This window comes from Scardinius erythrophthalmus (genome assembly GCF_964197995.2).
Source record: "Scardinius erythrophthalmus genome assembly, contig: HAP1_SCAFFOLD_312, whole genome shotgun sequence".
NCBI lineage: Eukaryota > Metazoa > Chordata > Actinopteri > Cypriniformes > Leuciscidae > Scardinius > Scardinius erythrophthalmus.
The window spans coordinates 17,604-44,433 of record NW_028296299.1 but is presented as its reverse complement, the minus strand read 5'-3'; the positions used below and the strand labels follow the sequence as shown (position 1 = coordinate 44,433).

The window sequence follows — 26,830 nt, the reverse complement described above, 5'->3', positions numbered from 1 at the left end:
TTTGCAGCAACAAATGTCAACTGGAAACATTGAGGAATAGTTAAGGCAGCTAGTGAGAAGGGGTGCGACCTATAGATAATCTGTCACGCTTAAATCCGCGTTTTTAAAAAATAACCTACAGGTATTTTGCAGTGAGAACCAGACAAAAGAGCAGATTCAGACAGCGTCTGTCTCGTCCTAGTCTGCGGCGCGCAAACACGCCCTAAGAAGCAGCCTAAAACCTGGCAACAGAAAGCTTTTTTTAGAGCACATTTTTCATTTTCTTGACACACACAGCGTAAAGTTGTTTTCCCCTTTGCCGGTGTTTGTAGAATTCGATTGGCTGAAATGTTGCTAGCCAAAATTTCTCCTCACTCCGGCAACAGCCGAGCACCAGTCGCCCCATGTCCTGTAAAGGGGGGCTTCAGCGCCTGATTGGCTCCTTTATCGTGCCCACCTTCCCTTCTCGCTCCACCAGCCAGTGTGCTAATTTATTCCGAGTGTCACACTCCAGTCTGAGCTGTGTGTCTTACTCCGCCGCTCTGCTTTGGCATGTTCCTCGCTAACAGCAGGGGAAGGTGGGAAAGGTGTGTATGTGTGTGTGTGCAACCCAGTCTCACGGCAGTTCGTGACATAGTCACGAAATTTAATCTATTGATTCGTGTTCGTGGACACGATTTTCCCCATTTTTTCGTGTCACTCAGCACGACTTTCAATCTAATGTATTTCAATGGGACGTATTTTTCGTGCCTGCACCACGTTTTTCTTTCGAGAGCACAGTATTGTTTTTTTTCTCAATTGTTATTCATTTTGCAAACTTTAAGAGCTACATTACTCAATATTTAATCAATAGATTTTAATCCTCGTTTTTATTGCTTTATATTCGGTAGGCTACTCAACATTAATCTATTTATTCGTGTCCAAGGGCACAAATATCCTTATTTTTTTCGTGTCACTCAGCACGACATTCAATGTATTTCAATGGGACGTATTTTTCGTGCTTGCACGTCTTTCTTTCGAGAACACACTATTTTTTTTCTCAAATGTTTGGCTATTCCTTTTGCAAAATTTAAGGGCTACATTGCTCAACATTTAATCAGGAGATTTTAATCCTCGTTGTATTGTAGCCTATTCGGTAGGCTACTCAACACGAATTTATTCGTGTCCAAAGGCATTTCATTTTTTTCGTGTCACTCAGCACGACTTTCAATCTAATGTATTTCAATGGGGCGTATTTTTCGTGCTTGCACCACGTTTTTCTTTCGAGAGTTGTTTTTTCTCAATTGGTATTCATTTTGCCAACTTTAAGGGCTACATTACACAACATTTAATCAGGAGATTTTAATCCTTGTTTTTATTGCTTTATATTCGGTATAGGCTACTCAACATGAATCTATTTATTAGTGTCCATGGGCTCAAATTTTCTTCTTTTTTTCGTGTCATTCAGCACGACTTTCAATCCAATGTATTTCAATGGGACGTATTTTTCGTGCCTGCACCACGTTTTTTTTTCGAGAGCACCGTATTGTTTTTTCTCAATTGTTATTAATTTTGCAGACTTTAAGGGCTACATTACACAACATTTAATCAGGTGATTTTAATCCTCGTTTTTATTGCTTTATATTCGGTATAGGCTACTCAACATGAATCTATTGATTCGTGTTCATAGGCACGAATTTCCTTCTTTTTTTCGTGTCACTCAGCACGACTTTCAATCTAATGTATTTCAATGGGACGTATTTTTCGTGCCTGCACCACGTTTTTTTTCGAGAGCACGGTAGGCTATTGTTTTTTCTCAATTGTTATTAATTTTGCAGACTTTAAGGGCTACATTACTCAACATTTAATCAGGTGATTTCAATCCTCGTTTTTATTACTTTATATTCGGTATAGGCTACTCAACACAAATTGATTCGTGTCCATGGGCACGAATTTCCTTCCTTTTTTCGTGTCACTCAGCACGACTTTCAATCTAATGTATTTCAATGGGACGTCTTTTTCGTGCCTGCACCACGTTTTTCTTTCAAAACACAGTATTGTTATTTTTATTTTTTTTTGTGATTCATTTAGAAAACTTTAGGGGCTACTTTGCCCATCATTTAATCAGGAGATTTTAATCCTTGTTTTATTGCTTTTTAAATTATAATCGGTAGGCTACTCAACATTGTAAACCATCGTCAGTGCTTCCTTACATTAAAAAAATATGTATATTATTCCTGAATGCGAGTGCAAAGTTGAGTTACGGCTATTGCTTCTAAATATTCCTGTTTCTTTGCTGAAAAATACCGGTTTTCCATCGGTTTGGCGTGTCAAATCTAACAGTAACTACATTTCCCACGAGCCTTATCGACCGTTACTATGGATGACGACAGATAAAACTGAGGACCCGCCACCGATTCTCTTTTAATGATATCCTCATCTTTTTTCAACACACACGCGAAAGTGTGCTTGATAATTCAACAATACTATGTGTTATGGCCATCAGTTTTATTTGTTTCCAGTATTACCCATGATCATCAGCTTCCGTTGCTATGGAGACGGAGCCAGCCCGCCCTGTAATTGGGTGATTTCTTCAGTGATTTCTCATTGCGCTCAAACCACTTTCCAGGTAAGTTGCTAGGCTCATTCGTACGTAACGATCACGTTTTGCTATAAATAATTGATGCATTTGCCATATTAGATTCACATGATTTACACGTTAGGGCAACGAATTAAAGCCCGTCCAAGGTTTGCTCATTATCAGAAAAAAATCCTGTGAAATTAGGCTTGCTAAATGGATAGCCAACTTCAACATGCTAACTCTAACGTTAGTTATCTAAAATATGTAATTTTCTCTCGATCATCGTGGTTCACCCACAGTGTCACTGTAATGTGTCAGTAATAACAATATTATCACTTGGTCTAAACTTATACTGCACATAACGCTGCCTTTTAATCTGGGATGTCGAACCCCAGGCACATGTTACGCGCGCGCGCCTTTAAAAAAAAATTACGCGCACAGGAAATAGGAGCAACGTGAATCTGTATTTATTTATTTTAAGTATTTATAAGAAAATGGGAATCACTCACTATTAGGGTCATTAATAGGGTACATAAACACTACATAATCAACATTTTCTGTTGTTCTCCATGCAGATCCTGTCAAACACATCACCTGTCCGAACCTATAGCCACACCTGATTTCAAAACCCAAAGGCACTTTTAAGAGCCAACCTCAATCTCTTCTTTATTTTCTATATCTCACATTCTCTCTGTTCTCAATATCTATATTTCTCTCTCCATCTATCTCACAGTCTTTATCTATTGCTCGTTCTTTTCTCTCTGTCTGTCTTTGTCTACTTGTCTCTTATCCATCTTTGTCTGTCTGTCTGTCTGTCTGTCTGTCTGTATCTGACTGTTATAATGCCGGGGGGGTCTACAAAAAAGAACTGCCCTTTTTGTCAGGGCATTTTATTTTGTGCACAAAAGGTCTGTTCACACTGTAAAAAGGAGCAACCTCAGAAGCAGCGCCTCAAGAAGAAGCTTCAGAGGTTTGATGAGAAGCGAGATGAATGGGTGGTTGGTCGTAAGAAAAACCACAACATTGCATCCATCAAGGATGAAGCCAATATCCTGGTACGTACAATTTCATACATGACATTAAACTTTCCAGATCATCTAGGAAGTACATTCAGTGGTACCATTTGTTATTAAGTGAGCATGCCAGCGCAAGGTCAGAAAGACAGTATTTTTTGCCAATATAGATAAAGTTAAATTATTTTTTTCTAATGATACTTTGTCCTCCCTGTGTCATCAGAACTAATTTAAAAGTACAATTTAACTATCAAATTTGAAGGTAGATGTAATTGTGATTTTTAGTTTTTATTTTAGTGGTAGGCTAATACCCTAAAGTAAACACATCTTCACCATAACACATCACAGACCTTAATGATCTACCAGAGCAAAATTTGAACACACAGCAAATATAATTGATACTCAGGAATTCTTGAGTTCATAACAAATACAGGCATGTATTGTGACAGAATTGCAATATAATAATCAAACTTTCTTATCGAGTGGATGAGAAATAACAAATGAACTGCATTCATACTGTACTACTCAAAACAACAATGTGCACGTGTCTACTGTAAATATGTGCAGCATTCACCCATTTGGTCATGTTATCACTAAGGTTCTGCCTTTTTAAAATAAATCTTTAGATTGTCATTGTCCAGTTGCACAATGGCTACATAATCTTATCAACGTAGGTGCAAAACCCAAGCTCCTAATATTACAAAAAGTTATATTTTAACCTTATTTTCTATATATATTTGTTTTTTTTGCTTCTACTGTATGAGCCTTCCTGTTTGCACATACTTGGTTTTACAAAAGCAAAACTCACTATTAGGTTAAAAATCCTGAATGGCAGTAACCTGGATGCTGTCATTAATAATGTTATATTTTCTTAATAATTAATATTCCTAGTTATTTTTTATGTTGTTTTTCTATTTCATTAAACAGCAAAAATACACAATGTTGTCATTGCAGCTTGAGAAACTCCATGCCATTGGATACAAGCCAGTTCTGCTTCTTGGAAAGGAGACCAAAAAAAAAGAAATGAAGTGTGAAATATTAACCCCTCGCTGCACCCTCTCCGCCTATGCCCAGGACTACCTTCAGAAGATAGGTTCATTTTATGAATACCTTTGTGAAGGTGAGATGCATGCACTGTATCTTAAAGTCACAGTTCACAATTTGTGTTGAGAGCGCAAAAGATTTTATTATCTTAAAGGAGATTTAACATTGAGCTTAATTTTTTGTAAATCACAAAAATCTGGACATACTAATTGAACACATGAAATTCGCAAAGACACGTTTTGGTTACTGGGTCAATGAATTAAATGATAATATATATATATATATATATATATATATATATATATATATATATATATATATATATATATATATATATATATATATATATATATATATATATATATATATATATATATATATTCAATAAAACAATATCAAGGACGGCGCTAAAATGTAGAGCATTACCAGAAATAACACAAAGAAAAAGAAAACAATCAAATGTTGGCTGGATACACCAAAAACTTACACTGCTACTAACTTTGAGGCATAACCCAGACTGTAAACAAACATTATACTTGTCATTTTTTGAATAGATATTATGAGCAGTTTGGGTTTTATTTTCCCGACTTAAAGATATATTGTATTGGTTATAGTCATTGGAAATCAATCAAATATATTGCAGATATCTAATACATCCAGTTGACACTCAATAGTTCTCCTGCAATCAAAAGTGCCTTCAAATCTGGTTGGGCAAAATTTGGACTAGGCCTATATGATTCAAACAGATTAAAACTTAAAACAGGTACAGATCAAGCTTATGGTTAACCTCTATGTTTTAAATAAGCAAAACACAACACTTGTTTAACTTGCACAGGTTGGACCCAGGATTCCAGTGGCAATGATGATCAGCTGATTACGCTGCATCTCACACCCTGTGACCCATTGGAGAACAAGCAACCGGAAGAAGGTGAGCAGGCGAGCCCCGTGGAGGGGCAGGTGGATCAGGCGAGCCCCGTGGAGGGGCAGGTGGAGCAGGCGAGCCCCGTGGAGGGGCAGGTGGAGCAGGCGAGCCCCGTGGAGGGGCAGGTGGAGCAGGCGAGCCCCGTGGAGGGGCAGGTGGAGCAGGCGAGCCCCGTGGAGGGGCAGGTGGAGCAGGCGAGCCCCGTGGAGGGGCAGGTGGAGCAGACGAGCCCCGTGGAGGGGCAGGTGGAGCAGACGAGCCCTGTGGAGGGGCAGGTGGAGCAGACGAGCCCTGTGGAGGGGCAGGTGGAGCAGACGAGCCCTGTGGAGGGGCAGGTGGAGCAGACGAGCCCTGTGGAGGGGCAGGTGGAGCAGACGAGCCCAATGGAGGGGCAAGGTAATTAGAACAAATTTAAAGAGTTACAGTTTATATTTGTAAAGGCCTAAAGTGTTTGACCAATGGGTTACCTTGAATTTACTTGACTTCCAGTTTATTTCCCCCATAGAGCTTGATGCAGGTTAGGGCTCTTTTCAGCATCGACATTGCAATGTGTGCATGTGAAATAGTCACAATGCAGGATGCATGATGTCAAGTAGGGGAAATGAACTCAAACACACCATGCTATAACTTTTTTGCTGGTTGATAAATTAAAACTCACAAGGTTCTCATTTTCCATGGATAATCTGCTAGAAAAGTTGATCTGATATTACATAATTAGATGGTCTATCCGATTCTGTACTAGGGCTTTTGGAAGGAATTTTGTGAGTCTATTATAAATCTAAAAGTAAAAAAAAATGCTACTAATCGAATGCTGAAATTACTTGGCCAAAATTAAAGATTAAAGATATTAGGATAATTTGAATATTCAAAATAATTGGGAATGTCAGTGTCCCATGCACACTAAACTTGAAGGCAACATATCTCAATTTATCAGATTGCTATGAAATTTGATGAGCACATTTCATGCTCACAACCACACCACCATTTTCCCACCCCTTGCGTTCCTTGATCAAGTCAGCGAAGGATCAGCTCTTGTTGAAACAAATTAGGATTATCACAAACAGGATGGACATAAGCGAGAAAGTGAAACACGTGGAGTAAATGGAGCAACCTTAATTCAATCGCAATAAGACTACATGTACTTTACACCTATTAATACATGTACTGCCACACTTGTGCGACGTTGTGGTCTTTCAGTATTTTAAATAATAAGTTAAAGATTTATTTGGTATATGAGTAATTTTCTTTCTCCAAACCCATTGCTGTCTTCACAGGGTCAGCCAGGGGCACAGTTGCAAGTCGCAAAAAGAAAAAGTCAGGTATGTAAATAATGTTTGTTGGGTAATTATTGGTGGTTCTGATAACTGTTACCATAGCTCATTAGTCAAGCAGATTCTCTTAAAGGGTTAGTTCACCCAAAAATGAAAATTCTGTCAGTAATTACTCTCCCTCATGTTGTTCCAACATTCATGTTTACCTCGAAGCTAATACTCCCGCTAGCATACAATAGCCACATTAGCAGTTAGCTGCTGTTTGTTACACACAGTAGAGCAATAAAAACACAGTCTTAAGGCCCGTTCACACCAAGGATGATAACTATAAAGATAACGATAAAGATATAATTCTAAAAATCGTTCTCCATATTAAAGAATAACAGAGTTCACACCACAACTATAACGATAAAGATATGAGGAACGATATCATAGGGATCACTTTCAGAACGATTTTTTTCCAGCTGTCGAACGATAAAACACTGACAGCCAATCAGAATCCATTCTAATTTAAAGGTCTCGCGCATTTAAAATGGATCTGGATCATCCGGGCGCGCGCGTGCTTAGAATAAAAAGTCCGTTATCGGTCGCTGGTGTGGACACATATATAGTTATCTTTATCGTTATCTTTATAGTTATCGTGCTTGGTGTGAACGGGCCTTTACCGTTTCAATTGCAGGCAAGTCTCTGATTGTTGAAAATGGCCCCTTTTTCCCGAGCTTCGATGCCAACTTCGCCTGATATTGCCCCAAATTTGTGAAGGATTCCGGCGTAAAATGTTTAGTTAGCACAGACACCAAACGTTAAGCCAGTGGGAAGGGTTGTAGGAACCGCGTCATTAAAAATGAATTTAATCCACTGGTCCCTGATAGCTAGGTCCGTTCTTGGTAGAGAAAACACATTTACATGTTGATTCTGGCAGTCAACAACAGAGCAACTCACGTGTGCACTACGTTTCTGCATCTTTCGCGACTGAATTGAATATGAGGGGGTAAGGGGCAGGGCAGGCTTCCCGCGGCATAGGTCTGCGGTGTCCATATATGGTATATCCTGCCCCGTCATGACGTCAAGTCGGGGCTGAAATTAAAATCTCGTATTTGAGTGCGCGTGCACGCTTGCTGGTTGATGAATCCTGGGGTAAACAAACGCTTCACTTTTAAATATCGGCTTCCCGGCCAGTGTATAATCGTTAGGCAATCATAACATACATTGATTCTCGTGGAAAAGTGAAAATTACAGGTTATGACTCCTTTAAGATTGAGCAACTGGAGTCACTTGGACTATATTAACAATCTCTTTAATACATTTTCTGGGCCAGCAAGTTTCAATCCCTTAGTAGCCTATGGAAATGTGATCCAGCTCTCAGATTTAATCAAAAATATCTTAATTTGTGATCCGAAGATGAACGAAGGTCTTACGGGGTTGGAAGAACAACATGAGGGTGAGTAATTACTGACAGAATTTTCATATTTGGGTGAACTAACCCTTTAAGTAAATAAATGAATTACGCAAATAGAATTTAAAGGGGACCTATTATGCTAATTTCCAGTTCTATATTTTTGTTCTGATAGTCCACTAGAGTAGCTTTGCATTATCCTTAAAAAAAAATCCTTATTTATCTTGAACTGGTCCTTTATGCAGACCCTGTCTGAAACGAGTCGTTTTAGATGGAGTATTCTATAAGCCTACTATGATTACTATTCTAATGAGCCTCAGCCTGCATGTCATGTAAAATGTGGAGCCAAATATAAACAGCGTGTTTGCAGACACATTAACTGAAATAGAGGATGGTCTTTTTCCATATTTCAGGGGTCTCTACTCTCTAGACACACCAGGGAGTCAGGGACACATATTTATGTTGAAAAGACATTACAAAGTGCATTTTGTCTAATTAATGTAAATGTGTTTTTTTGTTTTTTGTTTTTTCTCACAGGGGGACCAAGGCATATGCCGGAAAGGAAAAGGTCACAAAAGAGTAAGTGCATTGCATGTAAATGCAATGATTGATACTTTGCTATACATTGCAACTTTTACCCCGGTTTATTTGCTATAGTTCCATTGCTTTTTTTTAACTACTTAAAACAGACAATTAGTCAAAATTTTATTTATTTATTTAATCATTTAGCAAAAGCTTTTATCCAAAGCGACTTAGCGACCCGCAACAGGGCAACAATATGTAAATGTCTTGACCAGTCCAGCTAGTCCAGCGTAGCACACATAACCATGATTATTCATAATAGATATAGAATAGTAATAATAATAATAATAATAATAATAGTAGTACATAATAGTAATAGTGAGATTAGTACAATTGACAACCTATAAAATCCAACAGGCTTAATTAGTCTAATTTGACCAAAATGCATTGTAGTAGTAGAAGCAGCAGCAGTGGAGTATTCTCAGTTGTGAGCTGTGGCTTAGCAGTAGTATGGTTATTCAAGCAAGCATACCACATTGGAAATTAGTGATTTGGTTCCATGGTACATGTTTTGATTAGTGATAAACATCACTTGTTGTCATCCTTGCAAGTCTGCTCCCTACTTAAAGGGATACTCCACTTTTTTTGGAAATAGGCTCATTTTACAACTCCCCCATAGTTGTACAGTCAAAATACAGTAATATGTAGCAGCGCCTGAAAATGGTCGACCCTAGTCTACCGAGCTGGGGACTATTTTCAGGCGCTGCGTCATATCATTACGTCTGCTGGACTCATGGTACGGCAGCAAAGTTTCTTGATTATTACGCAGGAATGAGAGTATAGTTCCTAGCCATATCAGCCTAGAAAATCACAAAGTGATTCATAGTTGTAAGTCTTCATAGTTGTGTTTATTTTGTTCCTAAACTAACTAATAAGTATTTGAAACGTGTTTTTGTTCACAGATTGCTCCTACCACACTCGCCTAGAGGCTTTCCCCATCAGGAGTGTAGTAAGAGAAAGAGTGAGAAAGGTTAGACAGTCATAAAGGAACTGCAGAGTGTAGGCAGTATGCAGAGTGCAATATAGGATTTAGAAACTTCCTTGTGAGTTGGCAAATACATATTACAGTATACATACCATAATTGTTAGGTAGATGCTTTTTATGTGTTTGGTCTTTTTTGAATTACAGTTTAGAAAGGAGTGTCTACTGAAAATAATGACCCATTGTATCAATGAAACTCAGTGCCTATAACCAGACATAATAGCCTTATGCTAAGAATGGAATTATTTATTTATTTTTCTTGATAGGGCAAAGCAGAAATGTTGGTTGACTGGGAGCCCTGTCCAGTATGGTAAGTATTTCTCTGTTCTTCTGCTTTATGAATTAGAGATAGGGGGGTTGGCTACAATACTTTTTCTATTAATCCGTTCTGTTTCAGATTAAACAAGCATTATAACAAGTGTAAAGCACACATCATTACAGAACTATAACAGTTTCATTTTCCATCTATGAAGGACCACCACCATTAATGCATGCATGAAGGTGGTGGTCCTTCATAGATGGAAAATTAAACTGTTATTCCCTAAAAATTCCCTTCTGTTTTTAGTGGTGAGCAGTGGGCCCAGTCCTGGCAGCCAAAGGATTCTCTCCGAAATAATGAAAATAAATAAAATGTATGTTTTGAACTCCATTTTGGTTTCAGCGTATTTATTCAATTGTTTCTGTTTTGCATTTGAAGTCGTATCTCATCTTTCTGTAGTAATGAAAAGGTGAAAATCTCCAAGAATGTGACCTGGAGTTTAATCTCGAGAGGGCTGTACTAGAAATGTACTTAATCCAACTGAATTTTCTTCTTCAGATGTTATTCAAAAGCATGTTTTCATATTTCATGATTATACATTGCACTTTTATTTTATTACAGTTGACGCGTAACTTGATTTCATGTTCTGTTGTCTGTGCTTTTCAAAGTTCACTTAACCTCACTGTGCACTGTTAAGAAATACAGCCTTATGGCTTGTTTGACATGAAGCTTAAATATGAAGTTCAACAAATAAGACTGACCTTCTTTATACTCACTCATTACTTTATATCTTTTACATTCTCTCTCACTCTCTTCTACTCCAAACTCATCAGCTGACTGGGCGTTTTACGTCTTAAACCAAATGTATTTTCTTCTCAACCCTCTTGAGCCAATCGTGTCATAGGTCCCTCCGCTGTGCTCATCAGGAGAAGAGCTCCACATTCATCCAGATCTCAGCATTGCTACTCACCCCTTCACCACCACCAGTGTCGGCTCCATGTAGGGGATATCCCTCTTCATATCATGCATTTCTCTACAGTACACCTTTAAAAGAACGATGTTTCGATGTGTTCCAATTGCCAAAGACTATATAGTTTCTACTTGTCATGCACCTTGTCAATAAATTTGTTTGATCACCCTTTAAGCCTCTTGTGAGTAATAAAGCAATACATAAGCATTTGGTGTATTTTCACTTATATTTTTGTGAAAGACCACAAATACACTATGATAACACTTGCAAAAGATGATAATTTTTGTTTTTACTTTTCCATACATCAAATTCAAAACAATATGATGATGTGGTTGAGACAAAAGAAACAACCTTCATTGAGTATATTTATATGTGGAATTTGTTTAACTTTACAAGTGGATTCTTTTTAAATGAAAATGTAGCCTATATATAATTTAATCAGGGCCTTCAAGTTTTATAAAAAAATTGGAGTGAGGTTACATTTGTTTGGGGAGGAGCCCCTCAAATATTTGAAACAGTGACCCCTCGGCCCCAAGTTTTTGCTTGCAGTTCAGTTTTATCTATTGTTCATAATTGACCAGCACAAACAAATTATAACAATTGGTAAATCTGATGAAAAAAACATGCATATTTAATCCAAATAAAATAAATGGTTTTATATATTTCAAAAGATAAAGCATAGAACTGTGCGGAGCCGCTTGTTGGCTGAAGTACCAGTTCCATCTGTCACACTTTGATCTCTCTCACACACGTGATCTCTCTCTCTCTCTCTCTCTCTCTCTCTCTCTCTCTCTCTCTCTCTCTCTCTCTCTCTCTCTCACACACACACACACACACTGATTTAATTATAAAGATACATGGATCACCATGATTTTAGCTTCTAGAATAGAACAGTTTTTGTCACTAGTTAAAAGACAAATATTGATTTATTGTGAAGGTCTTGATCTGGACAGTATATCGCACATTTTGTCTCCTAATGCTGACATATTTATACACAGCAGTTTATTACATTCATCAGGGCAGGGGGCAAAACAAACACGTGGAGGCCATAATTAAATAATAATAATAAAAAATTAAAGGTCGCTCTTTGAAGGACTAAACTCCCGCCGACAAACTCGAATTCATTTCTACTGTAGGCTACAGCCTATAGCCTACCAGCTAAAACCACAGATGTTAAATCCTGGCGATTTTGTTTCACCCTGATCATCTAAATGCAGCATAATGTATGTTTTGGCTGTATAATGTATGTTTCTTGATATATATAATAGTAAAGACACATTTTTATAACCCTGGTCGGGAAACCAGAAGAACTACAAGTATGGTGGCTGATTTGTACACTTTGTAAGAAGTTCTATGGCGCGTCTCTTGTGGGAATTGTAGTTTATAAATAGCGTACATTGGAGATGGCCCTGATGGTTGTCCTACAACTACAATATCAGTTAAATATACTTAATGACCTGAGATCCTAGCGATTTTTTTTTATTTTGATCATTACTATCACTATATACACAAACTGTAGTTTTTTTAGGAGCCATGTAGAATCTCAAAAACAAACACACTCTACAATACACACTGGTGAGATAGGCTACATGCAAACCAATACTACAAAAACTAATGCGGTAATACGCAAGCGATGTTGGTTGTGGTTCTCTCCTTCAAAAACGTTTTCACATGATGAACACAACAAAAATTCAAAAATTCAAAAATTCAAACACAACAAAAATTTTTTTTTTTTCATTCCTTAATACAAAACAATACACCAAATAACACCAATAAAGATGATTCTGCTCCAGCATCCCATCTTTGGTCCTAACCAGTCATTGGGGGTAAAATCCCCTGGGACGCATGAAATGAAATGTGCAGGCAGACTTCTTCCAATCCATCGTGTCCTACAAAATTAGAAGCACTGATAATGCATCCTTTTTATAAAATGGAAGCATATATCTGTATGTGAGGCAATTTGATGCATTTCTTTTCATTAAAGTAGTATAGTGCAACAGCCACCATACATGTACAGTATGTGTAGTCACAGCACAGAGTACAGCACTCAAAAGTTACAGTAGAGAGCAGTCTGACCCCTACTGTACCTTTTTTCCTCCCTGAAGTTTCTGATACAGTTTTTCTTGATTGTTTACACACATTTTCTGAAAGCATGCCTCATATTCTCAGAACTCTACACACAAATCAAAAAACACACACACAATGGGCAAAACCCCTCAATTCTCCTGCAAAATGAAACTTTACATTCAAAACAATGTTATTTCTTCTCAAAATGGTATTTTGTTTTCAAATGACACACACAAACCATCATATGAATAGACATTTATAAGAACCAGTTGAACACTGATGTGTTCAGTGTAAAACACTATGATGAATGGAAAACACTTCTTCTCCATCCATCATAATGACTTAGGTATTTTCTTGTTCAGTGTTACACTTACTACAGACAGTACATACATAAATGTTGTAAAATATCTGAGAATATTGTTTTTATACTCAGAACACACAAATACACGGTAACAAATACATTTTATTGTTCCCACAAAAACAATGTACACAGTGTACATCCCAACCAATTAAAAAGTTGTACATAGAGTTGTCTACATACAAAACAACAGAAGAATTGCCTGTGTACATTTACAGTAAAAAATGTTGGCATCCATTGCCCCATTGAAGAGCTGACCTGTTGCTCTTTTATGCTAAAGCTCTGATTGTTAATTGTAAAACTGTGTGACGGGTGTTTGCCCATATGAAGAGTCAGTGTGCATATTTGAATGGCAGTGTGTTCCTTGTGAAAACAAGAGATTTTCTGCATGAAAATTGTGCCATAAGCAGAGAATTGTGTGTAGTGTTTTGAAAATGGTTTTAGAACTGCAATTTGAGTGTAAAGCAGGAATTGTCCTTGTAGTTTCGCAGAATTGGTTCAGGGGGTTCGTGAATGCGTTACATGTTGTGCTCATTGTGTCTCAAGTACCAGTATTTGTGTGTAAACAATTGAGAAAAACTGTAATGGAAGCGACGGTGAAGTGACTCTCAAGTTTGGCTGTACTCGTCGCCCAGCCTCCTTAGTCATAGCCTACCATGGACAAGAACATGGTCAACTAAAAAGGCACAAATCTCATCTGAGACTGCTTGTCTTTTTGCCCTCCCCCTTCTCCTCCCCCTCTCATCTTATCCCTTTCATCGATATATTGAAGGTTCTCGATTGCTGTGTGACCAGTTTTGACTCTTTGTGTTTCCTCCTGGGTGATTGTGTGCTAATTGAGCTGAAGCTGTGCTGAATGCTAGTGCTTTCTAAATTACAACATTGTGTACGGCAATGATAAATGAAGGGATATGTGTGTAAAGTTTTGCAGTGAAAGTTCAAGAAATCTTACTCATGTGTCAAAACTGGGGAATAGTGTTTATAGTTTGGGGAAAAGGGTGTGCTTTTTGATGAATGGTGTTATGGTTTTGAAATTTTAGGGTTAGGGTTAGTGTTTCAGCAATCGAGTAAAACTGTAACATGCCTTAACACACCTTAGATACACATTACTTATTATACTAGATCGATCTTGTTTAATTACAAGCCAGGTTGGTTTGAAAATAAGTAAAAAGACATGCATTAAAGTAATGAATTAATAATGCAGTGTGATGTTAAATTAAAAAAAATTCCACATATAAATACGTGATGTTTTTTTTCTCCAGCTATTGACTTTTATCAACCATAAAAATATAAAATCTTATTTTTCAATAATAATGGATGAAAAAGAAAAAAACATAAAATGCTCATCTTTGGAAATACTTTATTTCTTGTCTTTTACAACAATACTACTGAAAATACACCAAATGCATATTTGTCAAACAAGCCATAAGGCTGTATTTAAAAAACACTGGACTGTGAGGTTAAGTTCACTTGAAAAGCTCCAGCAGAAAAGAGAATCAAGTCATCTGTAATAATATACAATAAAGAATAATCATAACAAAAAAACAGTGTATTTTTCTGTTACATACTATAATGCATCTGTGCAGTAATATAAAATTACACAACAGTTATATCCTACAGTATAATACACTCAATCAAATAGCGATCCATAGGCAGCCTCTGAAAAAAAAAATGACATAGACAGACACAGACACTGCTGCTGCACCGCAGAATAAGTAAATGTGGAGAAATGCAAGTAATCAAGAATGAGTTTTTACATCATGGCCTAAATGTGATGATAAAGGAATGGTCATGAGGTCACCAAAGTCATCATGTGCTTACAAGATTTCATGGCAATCTGCACAATTAGACAATATCAAATACAATGTCAAATTTTACATTCTGGTCTAATGGTTGTGCTACAGGGAATGTCATGAGGTCAACAAAAATGACATGATTCATTGCTCAGCAAAATACAAAAATTGGTTCATAACATTTGTTGTATGCAAGTCAAAAGTTTGGCCTGATGTTGGTGCAAAAGGAAAGGTCACAGGGTCACCACAATCAAGGGGAGTCTCTCTTAAAAGAGTATGAATACACTACCCAAATATCATGTGAGCCCAGTAATTACATCTGGTAATATCATACATGCTAAGTTGACATTTTTGGCTAAGATTGGTGCACCTATACTGGTAGGTTTGTGCATCTTCATTGAACTGTGCAATGTGCTTACTAAATTTAGGACATACTAGCTTTGGGACATACTACTTTGTCATCTTAATGGACAGATCTGTCGCGTGCATCATGTCACCGTTAACTGCCCTGTCAATCATCTTGTTAAAATTCTCCATTCAATCTAATTTTATTTTCTACCGTTTCGGAGAGAAATGTAGTTGCACGTTGATCTGCCAGTCGTGGGTCTTTCATGCGGAGACTCTCCTCATGTGTTTGCAATTTGAATATAATGATGTAAAAGTTAATGGCTAAAACGTATCTTTACAAAAGTCCACAATGCATCTGCAGATGCAATATAATGTAGACAACACTGAATAAATACATTTTCGTCAGGTTAGATACTGATAATTAATCACTCTAACCCCTTTATCTAAACCTCTCTACATAACCGCTGGATTCACGCGTCCTCCATGTCTGTAGTTTTTTAACACTTTTCACTCGTGTTTGTAGTTCTAACCGAATCCTCGTCCAACGCGCGATGGGTTGTGGGCAATATTAGCCGTTATAGTGTGCATCGATCTGCACTTCGGATTCTGACCGGAAATAGTAGACCATCCGGGTATATTTGGAACACTCATTTCAACGATTTGGGACGTACTAATTCTATTTTCGAATGCTATTTAGGATGGATAGTATGCGAATTGGGACGCACCTACAGTTTGAATTTTCAACAAGATATAATGCACACAGATTTTGATGAGGTAAATCAGCATACTAATAATACACAGATATAGGGCAAGTCCATTTCCTTCAACACAGTCCTTCGTTCAGCTTCCATCTGGGGAAATACAGAAAACAATAATAAGAGGCTGAATTTCAGCTGTTTTAGCATAAATAAAATACACAAATAAATTACTAAGAATAACAGTATTAGGGGGTTATTCCAAAAACTAACAAACATACATATTAATAAATAAATAAATGACCTAAATTGTGTTTTCCTCTTCATCCTCACTGGTGTCTGGACTACTGAGGCCACTTTGATCTTCCTCTTCAACATGTAGAAGGACAGAGGCCTCAGGACCTAAGGCAGTCTTATACTGTTGGAGGACCACTTGGAACCTTTCTGACACCTCTGACAGTCTTCTTCTTAAGAGACAGCAAAGTCCCTCATTTCCCTTGTCTACGTCTCAAAATACAAAAGAGATTACATTAAAGACAAACTATGTTAAGATTATTCAATAAGGCCAAAGAACTAACCTATTAAAATCTACATAGCAGGATGGTTGCCATTTTTATGTGTATCGCTGACATGGGACCAGGCTAGCTTCTGTATAAAACGACTTGAGGCAACATGACGGCTCACTGAGATGACTTTATGGAGGGAGGCCCAAAGCAGCATATAAGCGTTTTGTGCCCATGTCTGATAGCTGTTTTAAGTTAACAGTTTTCTTCTTCACTACAGTTATGCTGAAGTAACACATTGTGTTAGTTCCTGACCATCAAGGTTTTCTATGTTGACTGGAGGAAATAATAATAAGATTAATCTTGATGTTATGCTAACCCCATGTAACATATCAGGACACAAATTACAATGGTCAAAATTCTTTTGTTCATTTACGCTTTCAAGTAACAGCCATAATACAACATATCTGCACATCTTTCAAGCATCAATCTTTACAACCTTACTGACTTGTTACCATAGCTACAGTAACAATTGTAATCCCCATTTTATGTATATCCCAAAGGACCACGGCAAAGAGAGCCATAACCGTTCTACTCCATCCAAGTTCTGTGACTGATGTGTTTTTTTGTATGTTTTTTTTAAACACATTAGATGGACAGGGTTTTAATTAAACTTACCCTCCTCAGCCAACTTGTTCTTGAGAACCATTGCCAGGCTCTGCAACCACGTGCAGTGTTGTGCCATCTCCAACACCAAAACGCTTGTTTCCTCATGCAGTCGCCTTGTTAACATCACTTGGTCGTGCACTCGTTTCTTGATCGAAATATTTGCTAAGAATCAATAACAGTTACATGTATCCATGAGACAATCTTGCATAATCACTGCAAACATTGACTTTTTTTTAATCAAATCGATACATAAGAAAACTGAAAATACACCATTAAACTAAATTAATATTACAACACTCAATATGTAACATGCATGCCTTAGTTCAGTATACTCTATAAAGCAGAACTGTAAATAAATTCCTGTGAAGCATCTACAAACAGACATACCACTGCCATGAACCTCCCACGGCCATATTTGAGACACAGTACTCTCTCCAGTTAGGGAATGCTCCACCACAGCTACGTCAATGTTTGTTGCCGATTCTAGTACAAGATCATTGTATTTCTGTATCTCCTGAAGAAGGAGTTTTTTGTCTTCTGCCAGCTTCCTTCGAAGGCGATGGCGAAACTTGCTGCTGTCTAGAAAGACATGAAGTACAGAGGCAGAGGTTTTTGACAGAACTCTTCAACAATAAAAAAATTATAGCACCAAAAAATTGAAAAGCAAAGCTGCAGTTATTGAAAACATAATGAAATACAGTATGTGAAAATTATAATGTAGACTGACATGGGAAACAAATTGTCCAAGGTGTAACATTTAGGGGGGAATCTATTTGCATGATTTTCATGATTGCCTGAAAATAATAATTGTGCATTAATTAATTTAGAATTGGCAGTTTTTTATCTAAATACGTTCCCCTTCCACGGAGGCCTCTATGTTGCACCTCCATGTTCCTACAGTAGCCCACAACGGACAAACAAACACTAGATAGTACCTCTCACATTTTCTCGTCGGCTACCGTAGCTTGGAAAGATAGAGGTGAGGGAAGCTGGTTGCAATCGTCAAACCTCACTGATAGATGCCACTAATTCCTACCACTAAATCCTACAGACTGGTCATTTAAAGAACAGAATTCAACGATTGAGCTGAACTGTGCTACTACACTTATTTGCTAATTCCATGTTGGTGGAGTAGGATGCATACAGTAGCCTGAACTTATCAACCTATTATATTATATTATATAGTTATACCATTCTGACGGTAGAGGGTTCGCTTCCGGTGCCTCACACTAAGGTAGAGCCCCTCAATTGACTGCTGAAGTCCTCTGTGTGTGGTGCCTTGACTGGCACGAGATGTATCAGGTGTCTCTGTAGAAGATATAACGAAAGCAAATTCACTGTTAAAACAACACAGAACCGTTTCTCTGCTTGAATTTCATGTAAAACCTTTTAATCAAACTTATTTAAACTTTGTATGTGCACTTCCTGCAGGAAACTGGAATATACTAATAAACCTGACATCATAAATGTGGCATCACATTAGATGATGATCAACCTACTATTTTTTGCTGCTCTTTAATATCAAACATAAAATTTAGATTGTAGAAAGGGATGTTTGTTGTTTCTTTTATCTGGTCATGCTTACCACCAGCTGCCCATTCCTTTACATCAGATAGCCACTGTGACACCACTTCATCTGTGCAATCTAGCTCTGTTTTTAGGTCAGCTAGCCTTGCAGTCTCATCATGGAGTCTCTGACAAGTCTGATGAACAGTGTTATACAATAATAAGGATTAAAACTTGATTAACAACAGGCCAAGTAAACACAACAAAAGGACACACAAAACAATTAATATGAGACTTACCTTCACATATCTTGTGGAAAGTGCCTGATGTAAAGAGATATTTTTTTTCTCGTTCCACCCCATTGCATGCAACGTAAGCATGTCCACCCGTGCTGTTGAAAGCAAATAATGAGGTTATGATGATCAATCTAAAAATTTTTTACAAGAATATTGCAAACTCCGGTCACCTGCTTTGGACATATATTTGGTCGTCAGGGCACAACGTGAGAGGTAGCTGTTCACTTGCTCCACCTCCTCACCAGCGGTAGTCCCTGCTCCTTCCTGGTTCCTGCCACTCCAATTAATCTGTTAGTAAAGGGTGGAAGAAATTCAATTTAATTTTATTTATATAGCCCAATATCACAAACCACAATTTGCATCAAAGGGCATTACATTCCATGCAAGAAATGGTTATGCAAAAACACAAGATAACATAGTGTAGCTTAACTTATATTTAATATTATTAATGTGCTTGTAAATATTACAAATGTACATAAGATGCCAAAATATTATACACACCTCACACTTAGTAGCATGGGCTCGAGCATGCATTACACTGAGAAAGGGTTTCATAGTGGTCAGTTCCTGAAGAGCAGGAAGGACACTAGCAACTTTCTCCAGGTATGGCCAGTATTTGCATGCCACGTCCATTGCGAAGAATTGTGCCTTGGCTGGCATGAGCTCCTTCTGAAGGTACAGAGGGTAGGCAAATATCTCCCCCCTGTACATATTAAGGGCTTTCAAAAGGAACCCATGGCGACACACAGCAACCTCCATCCCCTCTTCATCCAATTTTGAAGCCCTCCTTGAAGTTTCCCTCGCTGCTGTCCACTGGGAGTCCCCACATGTGCCTCTTCCCTGTGTCTATGAAACACAAAACAAACACGACAAATCAAATAAAAGCAATGGTGTCATTCAATATATGGCATTTTGATTTTGTAATTGATATGCAGGAGTAATTGAAGTGGGGGTTACGTTTATTATTGTAACAACTATTTTGTCAACTTGCATTTTTCACTGCTTTCTGTATGGTGTCGACAAATCTAGACACCGCGCTGTCTTCAGCCACAAAGAGCCCCTCAAAAAAGCCAGGATCATCAGAGCTGAGGAAGAAAGAAAAATAGAAAATCCATTCATGAAATATATGAAGTAAGAAAATAAATCAATAAAAAGACTGGAAGAAAGATCACCTTCCGTTTCGGCGAAAGCGATATAGCTTTCTGTTTCCATCTGCTGAAACAGCCAACATTTCTGGTGTGCAGGCTGGGCAGGTGAAAGGAGCACTACAGCAGAGCTGGTCTTCCTCAAATGATGCATACGAAAGCTCTAAGAAGCTACGCTGCAGTGCATCGCCGTTGATAGATCCAGACTGGAAAATATATAGAATGAAATAGTATTTTGATATTGTCTGCTTATGGAATTTTTTTTATAAAATGGTAATAACATTTACACTTACTCTTCCTCCACACTTAGTGCGATGTTCCAGCAGCTTTGCGAAGGCTTGTCTGGAGAATCCCGGAGAGATGATCTTGAGTTCCTGAAAGGAGCTCAAGAGGTCCAGTGTATAAAGTGTGGAATTGGTGACGGAGGCTGGCCAATATCCACTTCTTAGGAGGTCTTTAAAGTCAGGGGTCCACTGCTGCTGGCATGTTTGACATTCATACAATGGCTGATGCAAGTCAAAACGCCCTTGGAACAAAAAAAAATAATTAAAAATATAATACACATTTACCACATACTTAATTTTACAACACTTAGTTCATTATGCACATTGTGAATGGTTAAGAGACATTGCGCAAGTTCCTATAATCCCACATTTATATTTTCAAATTCACTAAATTCCACACTGCTGTGTTGATTGGACATCATGCTGGAAAGATGCTAGGACAAAAAAAAAAAAAAAAACATCTGTCTTTGTTTCAGTTAATAACATTACCATGTGCTATTCCATATTTCTGTCACTTCTGCAATTGTAAGCACAATGCCACAGCACAATAGTGTGAAAAACATCACATCTACAATATATATATATATATATATTTTTATTTTATTTTTTTTACCATTGATGGTAATTAAAATCACTGGTTTGCCTGGTAACACAGTGAAGTTTGTGCCTCCACAGGAGCAGTCTGGCACCTTCACAGTTGGCAAAATGCAAGCTGGCAAAAAGAAGGAAAACCAATCATTTAGATTATCTGTAACTGTCTGCAGACACACATTGAACAGCAAAATTAAAGCTTTCGTGAGAACGTACCTTGCTCATGGGTGCAATATCCATCCTCCCCTTTAATGATGCATGTGGTCGGAGGAATGGCTTCAAAAAAACCACGAATCATGCATTCCCTGTTGTGGAGTGGATGTTTTTTGTGATGCAATACATCACAGTCCCCACAGAACCACTCCTCAGGAAGACACTCCCTGCACCTAAGGAGAAAATTATATATATAAAATTAATATTATAATATAATACATTATTATATGTTATATGAATAACTCATATAAAGTACTGTACACTCTATTTAAGCTATTTACCTTTTACTAGGTTTGATTTTATTGTATAGGATTGCATAGTGCCTCAGTGTTTAGCACTGTCACCTCACAGCAAGAAGGTCCTAGATGTACTTTTCTCATTAATGTGTTTTTCATCTGGGTATCTAAGTCTTCTCCCATCCCAAAAGACATGCATCTTAGCCTATAAAGCAGGGCACTCTGCAAACCTACCCTGGGTAATTGAAGTTTGATATTAATGAAAACCAACCTAATAACAGCAGGCTCGTTGCAAAGGCAACACAGGGGATGACCAACAGCCTCTATTGAAATAAGGCATTTTAGGTGGTATGGTCTTGCTTCTTTCCAGCGCTCAGAGGCTTTCTGCTGCCGAAAAGACCATGATGATGCAGAGCTACTTTGAGGCTGAGCAGCAGAAGGACATGACGCCAAAATATCAGAGAGCCTCTCCATATTTTTTTCTGTAAAGAAAATCCAAAAATAAAGCGGTAAGGGATAATTTAGATAAGGAACAATTAAAAGTCAACTGATCAGTATTAGAATGAACACTTTTTTTATACTGTGCAAGCTTAAATTAATCACTGTGAATTACCAAATTCCCCTTGAGGATTTAGTTTTGTTGAGATTGCAGTAAGTGGAACCTCCACACTGGATGACAGGGAGCCCTCAACCGTGGGGTATGTGGCTGTAAAACAGCACATAGAAGAATAAGAACAAGTTAGGCTATCACACTCTATTCTTGTTCTTCTTTTCAAACTATATACTAAACAATTTATGAAATCAGACATATTTTTGTTAAGTACTTGGTAGTGTCTTCTACAATAGTGTCACTAATGTTTTTTTAGTTATTTGAATATCTTAAACTCTCAATAAACAATTACAGTGTTCTAATTTGAGTTGGTCCAACATTATCATTGTAAATTCCTCCTACAAATGTCAAATAATTCAGATATAACCTGTAGCGGAGGCATGGCGTCGCCCTCCTCGCCTCCCCCTCGGCTTACCACGTCCTACAGAGTCCCTTTTAGAGGTGTGTGGAGGGTCTCGTACACGTTTCCTCTCATCAGCTGCTCTCTGTGTATTGGAGTGAATATTTCTTGTAAGACTGATGTTGATAAAAGTACGGTAACCAAAAGGCAGGTAACTTGTGAAAGGAAAACACAACATAGTGTGTTAGTAAGGTGTTGAACAGCTTAAATGAGCCTTGGAATAGATTCTCCAAGTCTCTGTAACTCAGAGGGATGGAACTGCATATACTACTATTATTATTATTATATTCCCTTATTAACACGTCACAGAACATGGCAGGATGCATCATGCAATATACCTGTATAAAATCTTCTGCACTCATCATTCTTACATATTCCTCATCACGTTTTACTTTAATTTATGTTTGTTTTTATAAAATGATTGAGGTGTACAAAAACTCTAACCTTGGCTTCAGCTAGAATGTGTTCATGTTTCAGCTCCAGAGCCATGCGTCTCCCCTCTTGGTAGTGGGGATCCTTTGAATCAAGTTTATGCTTGGTGGCCATTGCAATGCAGTCAGATACAGACAGACAGTCAGATACAGACAGACAGTCAGATACAGACAGACAGACAGACAGTCAGATACAAACAGACAGACTGACAAAGATGGGTAAGACAGACAAGTAGTGCTAGACAAAGACAGACAGGGAGGAAAGAAAGAGCAATAGATAAAGACTGTGAGATAGATAAAGATTGAGGATGAAAGAGAGGATGTAAGATATAGAAAATAATGAAGAGATAGAGGTTGGCTCTTAAAAGTGCCTTTGGGTTTTGAAAATCAGGTTCGGATAGGTTCGACAGGTGATATGTTTGACAGGATCTGCATGGAGAACAACAGAAAATGTTAATTATGTAGTGTTGTTGATATAAGATTTAAAAAGTGTACCCTAATAGTGAGTGATTCCCATTTTCTTGTAAATGCTTAGGATAAATAAATACAGATTCACGTTGTTTCTATTTCCTGTGCTACTGTTAAAAGTCGCGTAAGTTAACATTTTTTTTTAAAGGCGCGTAACATGTGCCTGGGGTTCGCCATAAAGGCAGCGTTATGTGCAGTATAACGTTAGACCAAGTGATAATATTGTTATTACTAACACATTACAGTGACGTTGAGTGTGAACCACGATGATCGAGAGAAAATCACATCATCTAAATGTCCCCAATTACTATTCCCCCAATAAATTCTCAATAAGCAGTTACACGTCCAAAATATATGTGGACTACATCATGTGGACATGATATATATATCACAACATGTTTTTTTTATGTGGAAATAGGCTAACGTTACTCATAATTTTATTTTGTATATATACATCTACAGCTATATATCTAGGCTTAGAACATGTTTTTTTTTTTTTTAACTCGTAATTTTCTTCATTTTGGACGTGTAAATAATGCTTATGAATTCATCTTGCTTATTAGACTGTTGTAAGCGACTTACCGTGGTGGAATCGCGCTGGGCAATGGTTTCTGCGATGGTCGCACACAGTGACGTGTTGCACAAAATTGCGCCAAAATATCAATCATAATTAAAAGTACAGTCTTAATATTTTATATCCGTGCTCAATTTTAAAGGGGTCAGCATAAATGTCCAAGTGAAGGAAAAACGAGTATGTAGCCATTACATTTAAACACATATCACTTCCCAGAATACATCCATCTCTTTGCGAAAGGATATGTCCATATAAAGTAATATAAACATTTCTGCAGTAGGCTATATAATTAATTTATTACAACTGCATAAACAGTATTGAGATGAAAGTTCTATAAAAGTAGGCTATTCTTTTTTTCTTTTTTCTTTTTTGGGGCGCAGAAAAAAAAGAAAAGTAGGCTCACTATAAGCCATTGCAATTTGAAATAACATCGACAATTATAAAATATCCCACAATAAATTAAGGCATGTTTTAAGCCTACAGCAAATATGCAGTCCTGCAATTATGTCGTTTTAATGTAGTCCACAATAATATAAAAAAGAGGAAAAATCGTGATATTACCGATTTAGAAAAGGGTTTCAGCTAGCTACCCTCAACGTCGGCTTATGGACGTGAGGGGGAAATTACCACAATATGTGATCGAAAATTATAAAATATCCCACCTAAATGAAGGAATGTTTTAAGCAAATAGAAAATATACCGTCTTGTAATTATGTAATTTTAATGTAGCCCAAAATTATATAAAAAGAGAGGAAAAAGAGTTAGGTTTAGGAAAATAATAAAAGTTCAAAATTCAAAGATGAGTGATTTGCACTCAAATCTATCGGACGACCCTCTCCGTTGTCAAGTGACGAATAGGGGGTACCCTCAACGTCGGCTTTGGACGTGAGGGGGAAATGACCAAACGGCATAGCCTATGCTGAGCCTATGTGACGAATAGGGGTGAGACCATGTTGCAAAGAAAGACGTGGTGCAGGCACGAAAAATACGTCCCTTTGAAATACATTAGATTGAAAGTCGTGCTGAGTGACACGAAAAAAAGAAGGAAATTCGTGCCTAGGGACACGAATCAATAGATTCATGTTGAGTAGCCTATACCGAATATAAAGTAATAAAAACGAGAATTAAAATCACCTGATTAAATGTTGTGTAATGTAGCCCTTAAAGTCTGCAAAATTAATAACAATTGAGAAAAAACTATAGCCTACTGTGCTCTCGAAAGAAAAACGTGGTGCAAGCACGAAAAATATGTCCCATTGAAATACATTAGATTGAAAGTCGTGCTGAGTGACACGAAAAAAGGAAGGAAATTCGTGCCTATGGACACGAATCAATTTGTGCTGAGTAGCGTACCGAATACAATACAACGAGGATTAAAATCTCCTGATTAAATGTTGAGTAATGTAGCCCTTAAAGTTTGCAAAAGGAATAGCCAAACATTTGAGAAAAAAACAATAGTGTGCTCTCGAAAGAAAGACGTGGTGCATACGCCCCATTGAAATACATTAGATTGAAAGTCGTGCTGAGTGACACGAAAAAAAGAAGGAAATTCGTGCCCATAGACACGAATCAATTTGTTTTTGAGTAACCTACCGAATACAATACAGAGATGATTAAAACCACCTGATTAAATGTTGTGTAATGTAGCCCTTAAAGTCTGCAAAATAATAACAATTGAGAAAAAACAATACTGTGCTCTCGAAAGAAAAACGTGGTGCAAGCACGAAAAATACGTCCAATTGAAATACATTAGATTGAAAGTCGTGCTGAGTGACACGAAAAAAGGAAGGAAATTCGTGCCTATGGACACGAATAAATTCGTGTTGAGTAGCCTACCGAATACAATACAACGAGGATTAAAATCTCCTGATTAAATGTTGAGTAATGTAGCCCTTTAAGTTTGCAAAAGGAATAGCCCAACATTTGAGAAAAAACAATTGTGTGTTCCCGAAAGAAAGACGTGCAAGCACGAAAAATACGTCCCATTGAAATACATTGAATGTCGTGCTGGGTGACACGAAAAAAAGAAGGATATTTGTGCCCTTGGACACGAATAAATAGATTAATGTTGAGTAGCCAACCGAATATAAAGCAATAAAAACGACGATTAAAATCTCTTGATTAAATATTGAGTAATGTAGCTCTTAGCAAAATGAATTACAATTGAGAAAAAACAATACTGTGCTCTCGAAAGAAAAACGTGGTGCAGGCACGAAAAATACGTCCCATTGAAATACATTAGATTGAAAGTCGTGCTGAGTGACACGAAAAAATAGGGAAAATCGTGTCCACGAACACGAATCAATAGATTAAATTTCGTGACTATGTCACGAACTGCCGTGAGACTGGGTTGTAACCATGGGTGCTTCTCAATACCCCCACTCGAATCCTCGCTCCTCCATCCTATGACTAGGGTGACCACCATCAAACAAACCAAATGTGGGACGATTACTAAGTTTGTGTGGGAAATTGTGGGACGTTACCAACACTGAAACATAACCCGAAACTGTTATGTAATGTCTAACTTGATAAAAACATTAGTATTCTGCCTTTCAGCTGATAAAAATACTTTGTTCTTTAGTCCCTTTCAGAAAACACCATTAGCCCGTTCTCATCCCAAGGCGTCATATACTGACGCTTTTGACATTTCGTCTACATCGAACGC

The 26,830-nt window shown here is 37.6% G+C and overlaps 2 protein-coding genes across 6 annotated transcripts; one reads left to right on the top strand and one right to left on the bottom strand.

The window, feature by feature from the left end:
- Positions 1 to 931: 931 nt before the first annotated feature.
- On the top strand, positions 932 to 10,503 carry LOC308686482 (uncharacterized protein). Of its 4 annotated transcripts, XM_081394903.1 has the most exons (9): positions 1,903 to 2,587; positions 3,115 to 3,594; positions 4,507 to 4,672; positions 5,432 to 5,914; positions 6,793 to 6,837; positions 8,723 to 8,764; positions 9,670 to 9,737; positions 10,016 to 10,059; positions 10,315 to 10,503. In XM_081394903.1, exons 2-9 carry the CDS (start codon positions 3,382 to 3,384, stop codon positions 10,376 to 10,378), a joined length of 1,125 nt encoding a protein of 374 aa, XP_081251029.1. In that variant the 5' UTR covers positions 1,903 to 2,587; positions 3,115 to 3,381; the 3' UTR covers positions 10,379 to 10,503. The 4 variants fall into 4 exon arrangements, with proteins under 4 accessions (XP_081251028.1, XP_081251030.1, XP_081251029.1 ...); XM_081394902.1 differs by having other exon boundaries at positions 932 to 3,594; XM_081394905.1 differs by lacking the exon at positions 9,670 to 9,737 and having other exon boundaries at positions 10,315 to 10,397.
- A 4,243-nt stretch (positions 10,504 to 14,746) lies between these two features.
- On the bottom strand, positions 14,747 to 25,643 carry LOC308686483 (uncharacterized protein). Of its 2 annotated transcripts, none has more exons than XM_081394906.1 (18): positions 23,137 to 25,643; positions 22,660 to 22,777; positions 22,296 to 22,388; positions 21,954 to 22,164; positions 21,450 to 21,619; positions 21,256 to 21,354; positions 20,652 to 20,884; positions 20,386 to 20,564; positions 20,205 to 20,298; positions 19,715 to 20,059; positions 19,384 to 19,501; positions 19,217 to 19,308; positions 18,997 to 19,114; positions 18,603 to 18,719; positions 17,799 to 17,990; positions 17,421 to 17,573; positions 16,544 to 16,746; positions 14,747 to 16,395 (listed from the first exon to the last, which is right to left on the bottom strand). In XM_081394906.1, the coding sequence occupies exons 1-17, from the start codon at positions 23,236 to 23,238 to the stop codon at positions 16,544 to 16,546; spliced, it is 2,637 nt and encodes an 878-aa protein (XP_081251032.1). In that variant the 5' UTR covers positions 23,239 to 25,643; the 3' UTR covers positions 14,747 to 16,395. The 2 variants fall into 2 exon arrangements, with proteins under 2 accessions (XP_081251032.1, XP_081251033.1); XM_081394907.1 differs by having other exon boundaries at positions 16,544 to 16,740.
- Between the last annotated feature and the right edge of the window lie 1,187 nt (positions 25,644 to 26,830).

Bases quoted from the DNA above. Each gene is read 5' to 3' on its own strand.
- LOC308686482 (XM_081394902.1), top strand. From the start codon at position 3,382: ATGCCGGGGGGGTCTACAAAAAAGAACTGCCCTTTTTGTCAGGGCATT. The intron at 8,765-9,669 runs GTAAGTGCATTG...TTTTGTTCACAG, and splicing joins AAGGAAAAGGTCACAAAAGA to ATTGCTCCTACCACACTCGC. The intron at 9,738-10,015 runs GTTAGACAGTCA...TTTTCTTGATAG, and splicing joins TAAGAGAAAGAGTGAGAAAG to GGCAAAGCAGAAATGTTGGT.
- LOC308686483 (XM_081394906.1), bottom strand. From the start codon at position 23,238: ATGGCCACCAAGCATAAACTTGATTCAAAGGATCCCCACTACCAAGAG. The intron at 18,720-18,996 runs GTAAGCATGACC...TATCTTCTACAG, and splicing joins AAAGGAATGGGCAGCTGGTG to AGACACCTGATACATCTCGT. The intron at 16,747-17,420 runs GTAAGTTTAATT...TTGTATTTTGAG, and splicing joins GAACAAGTTGGCTGAGGAGG to ACGTAGACAAGGGAAATGAG.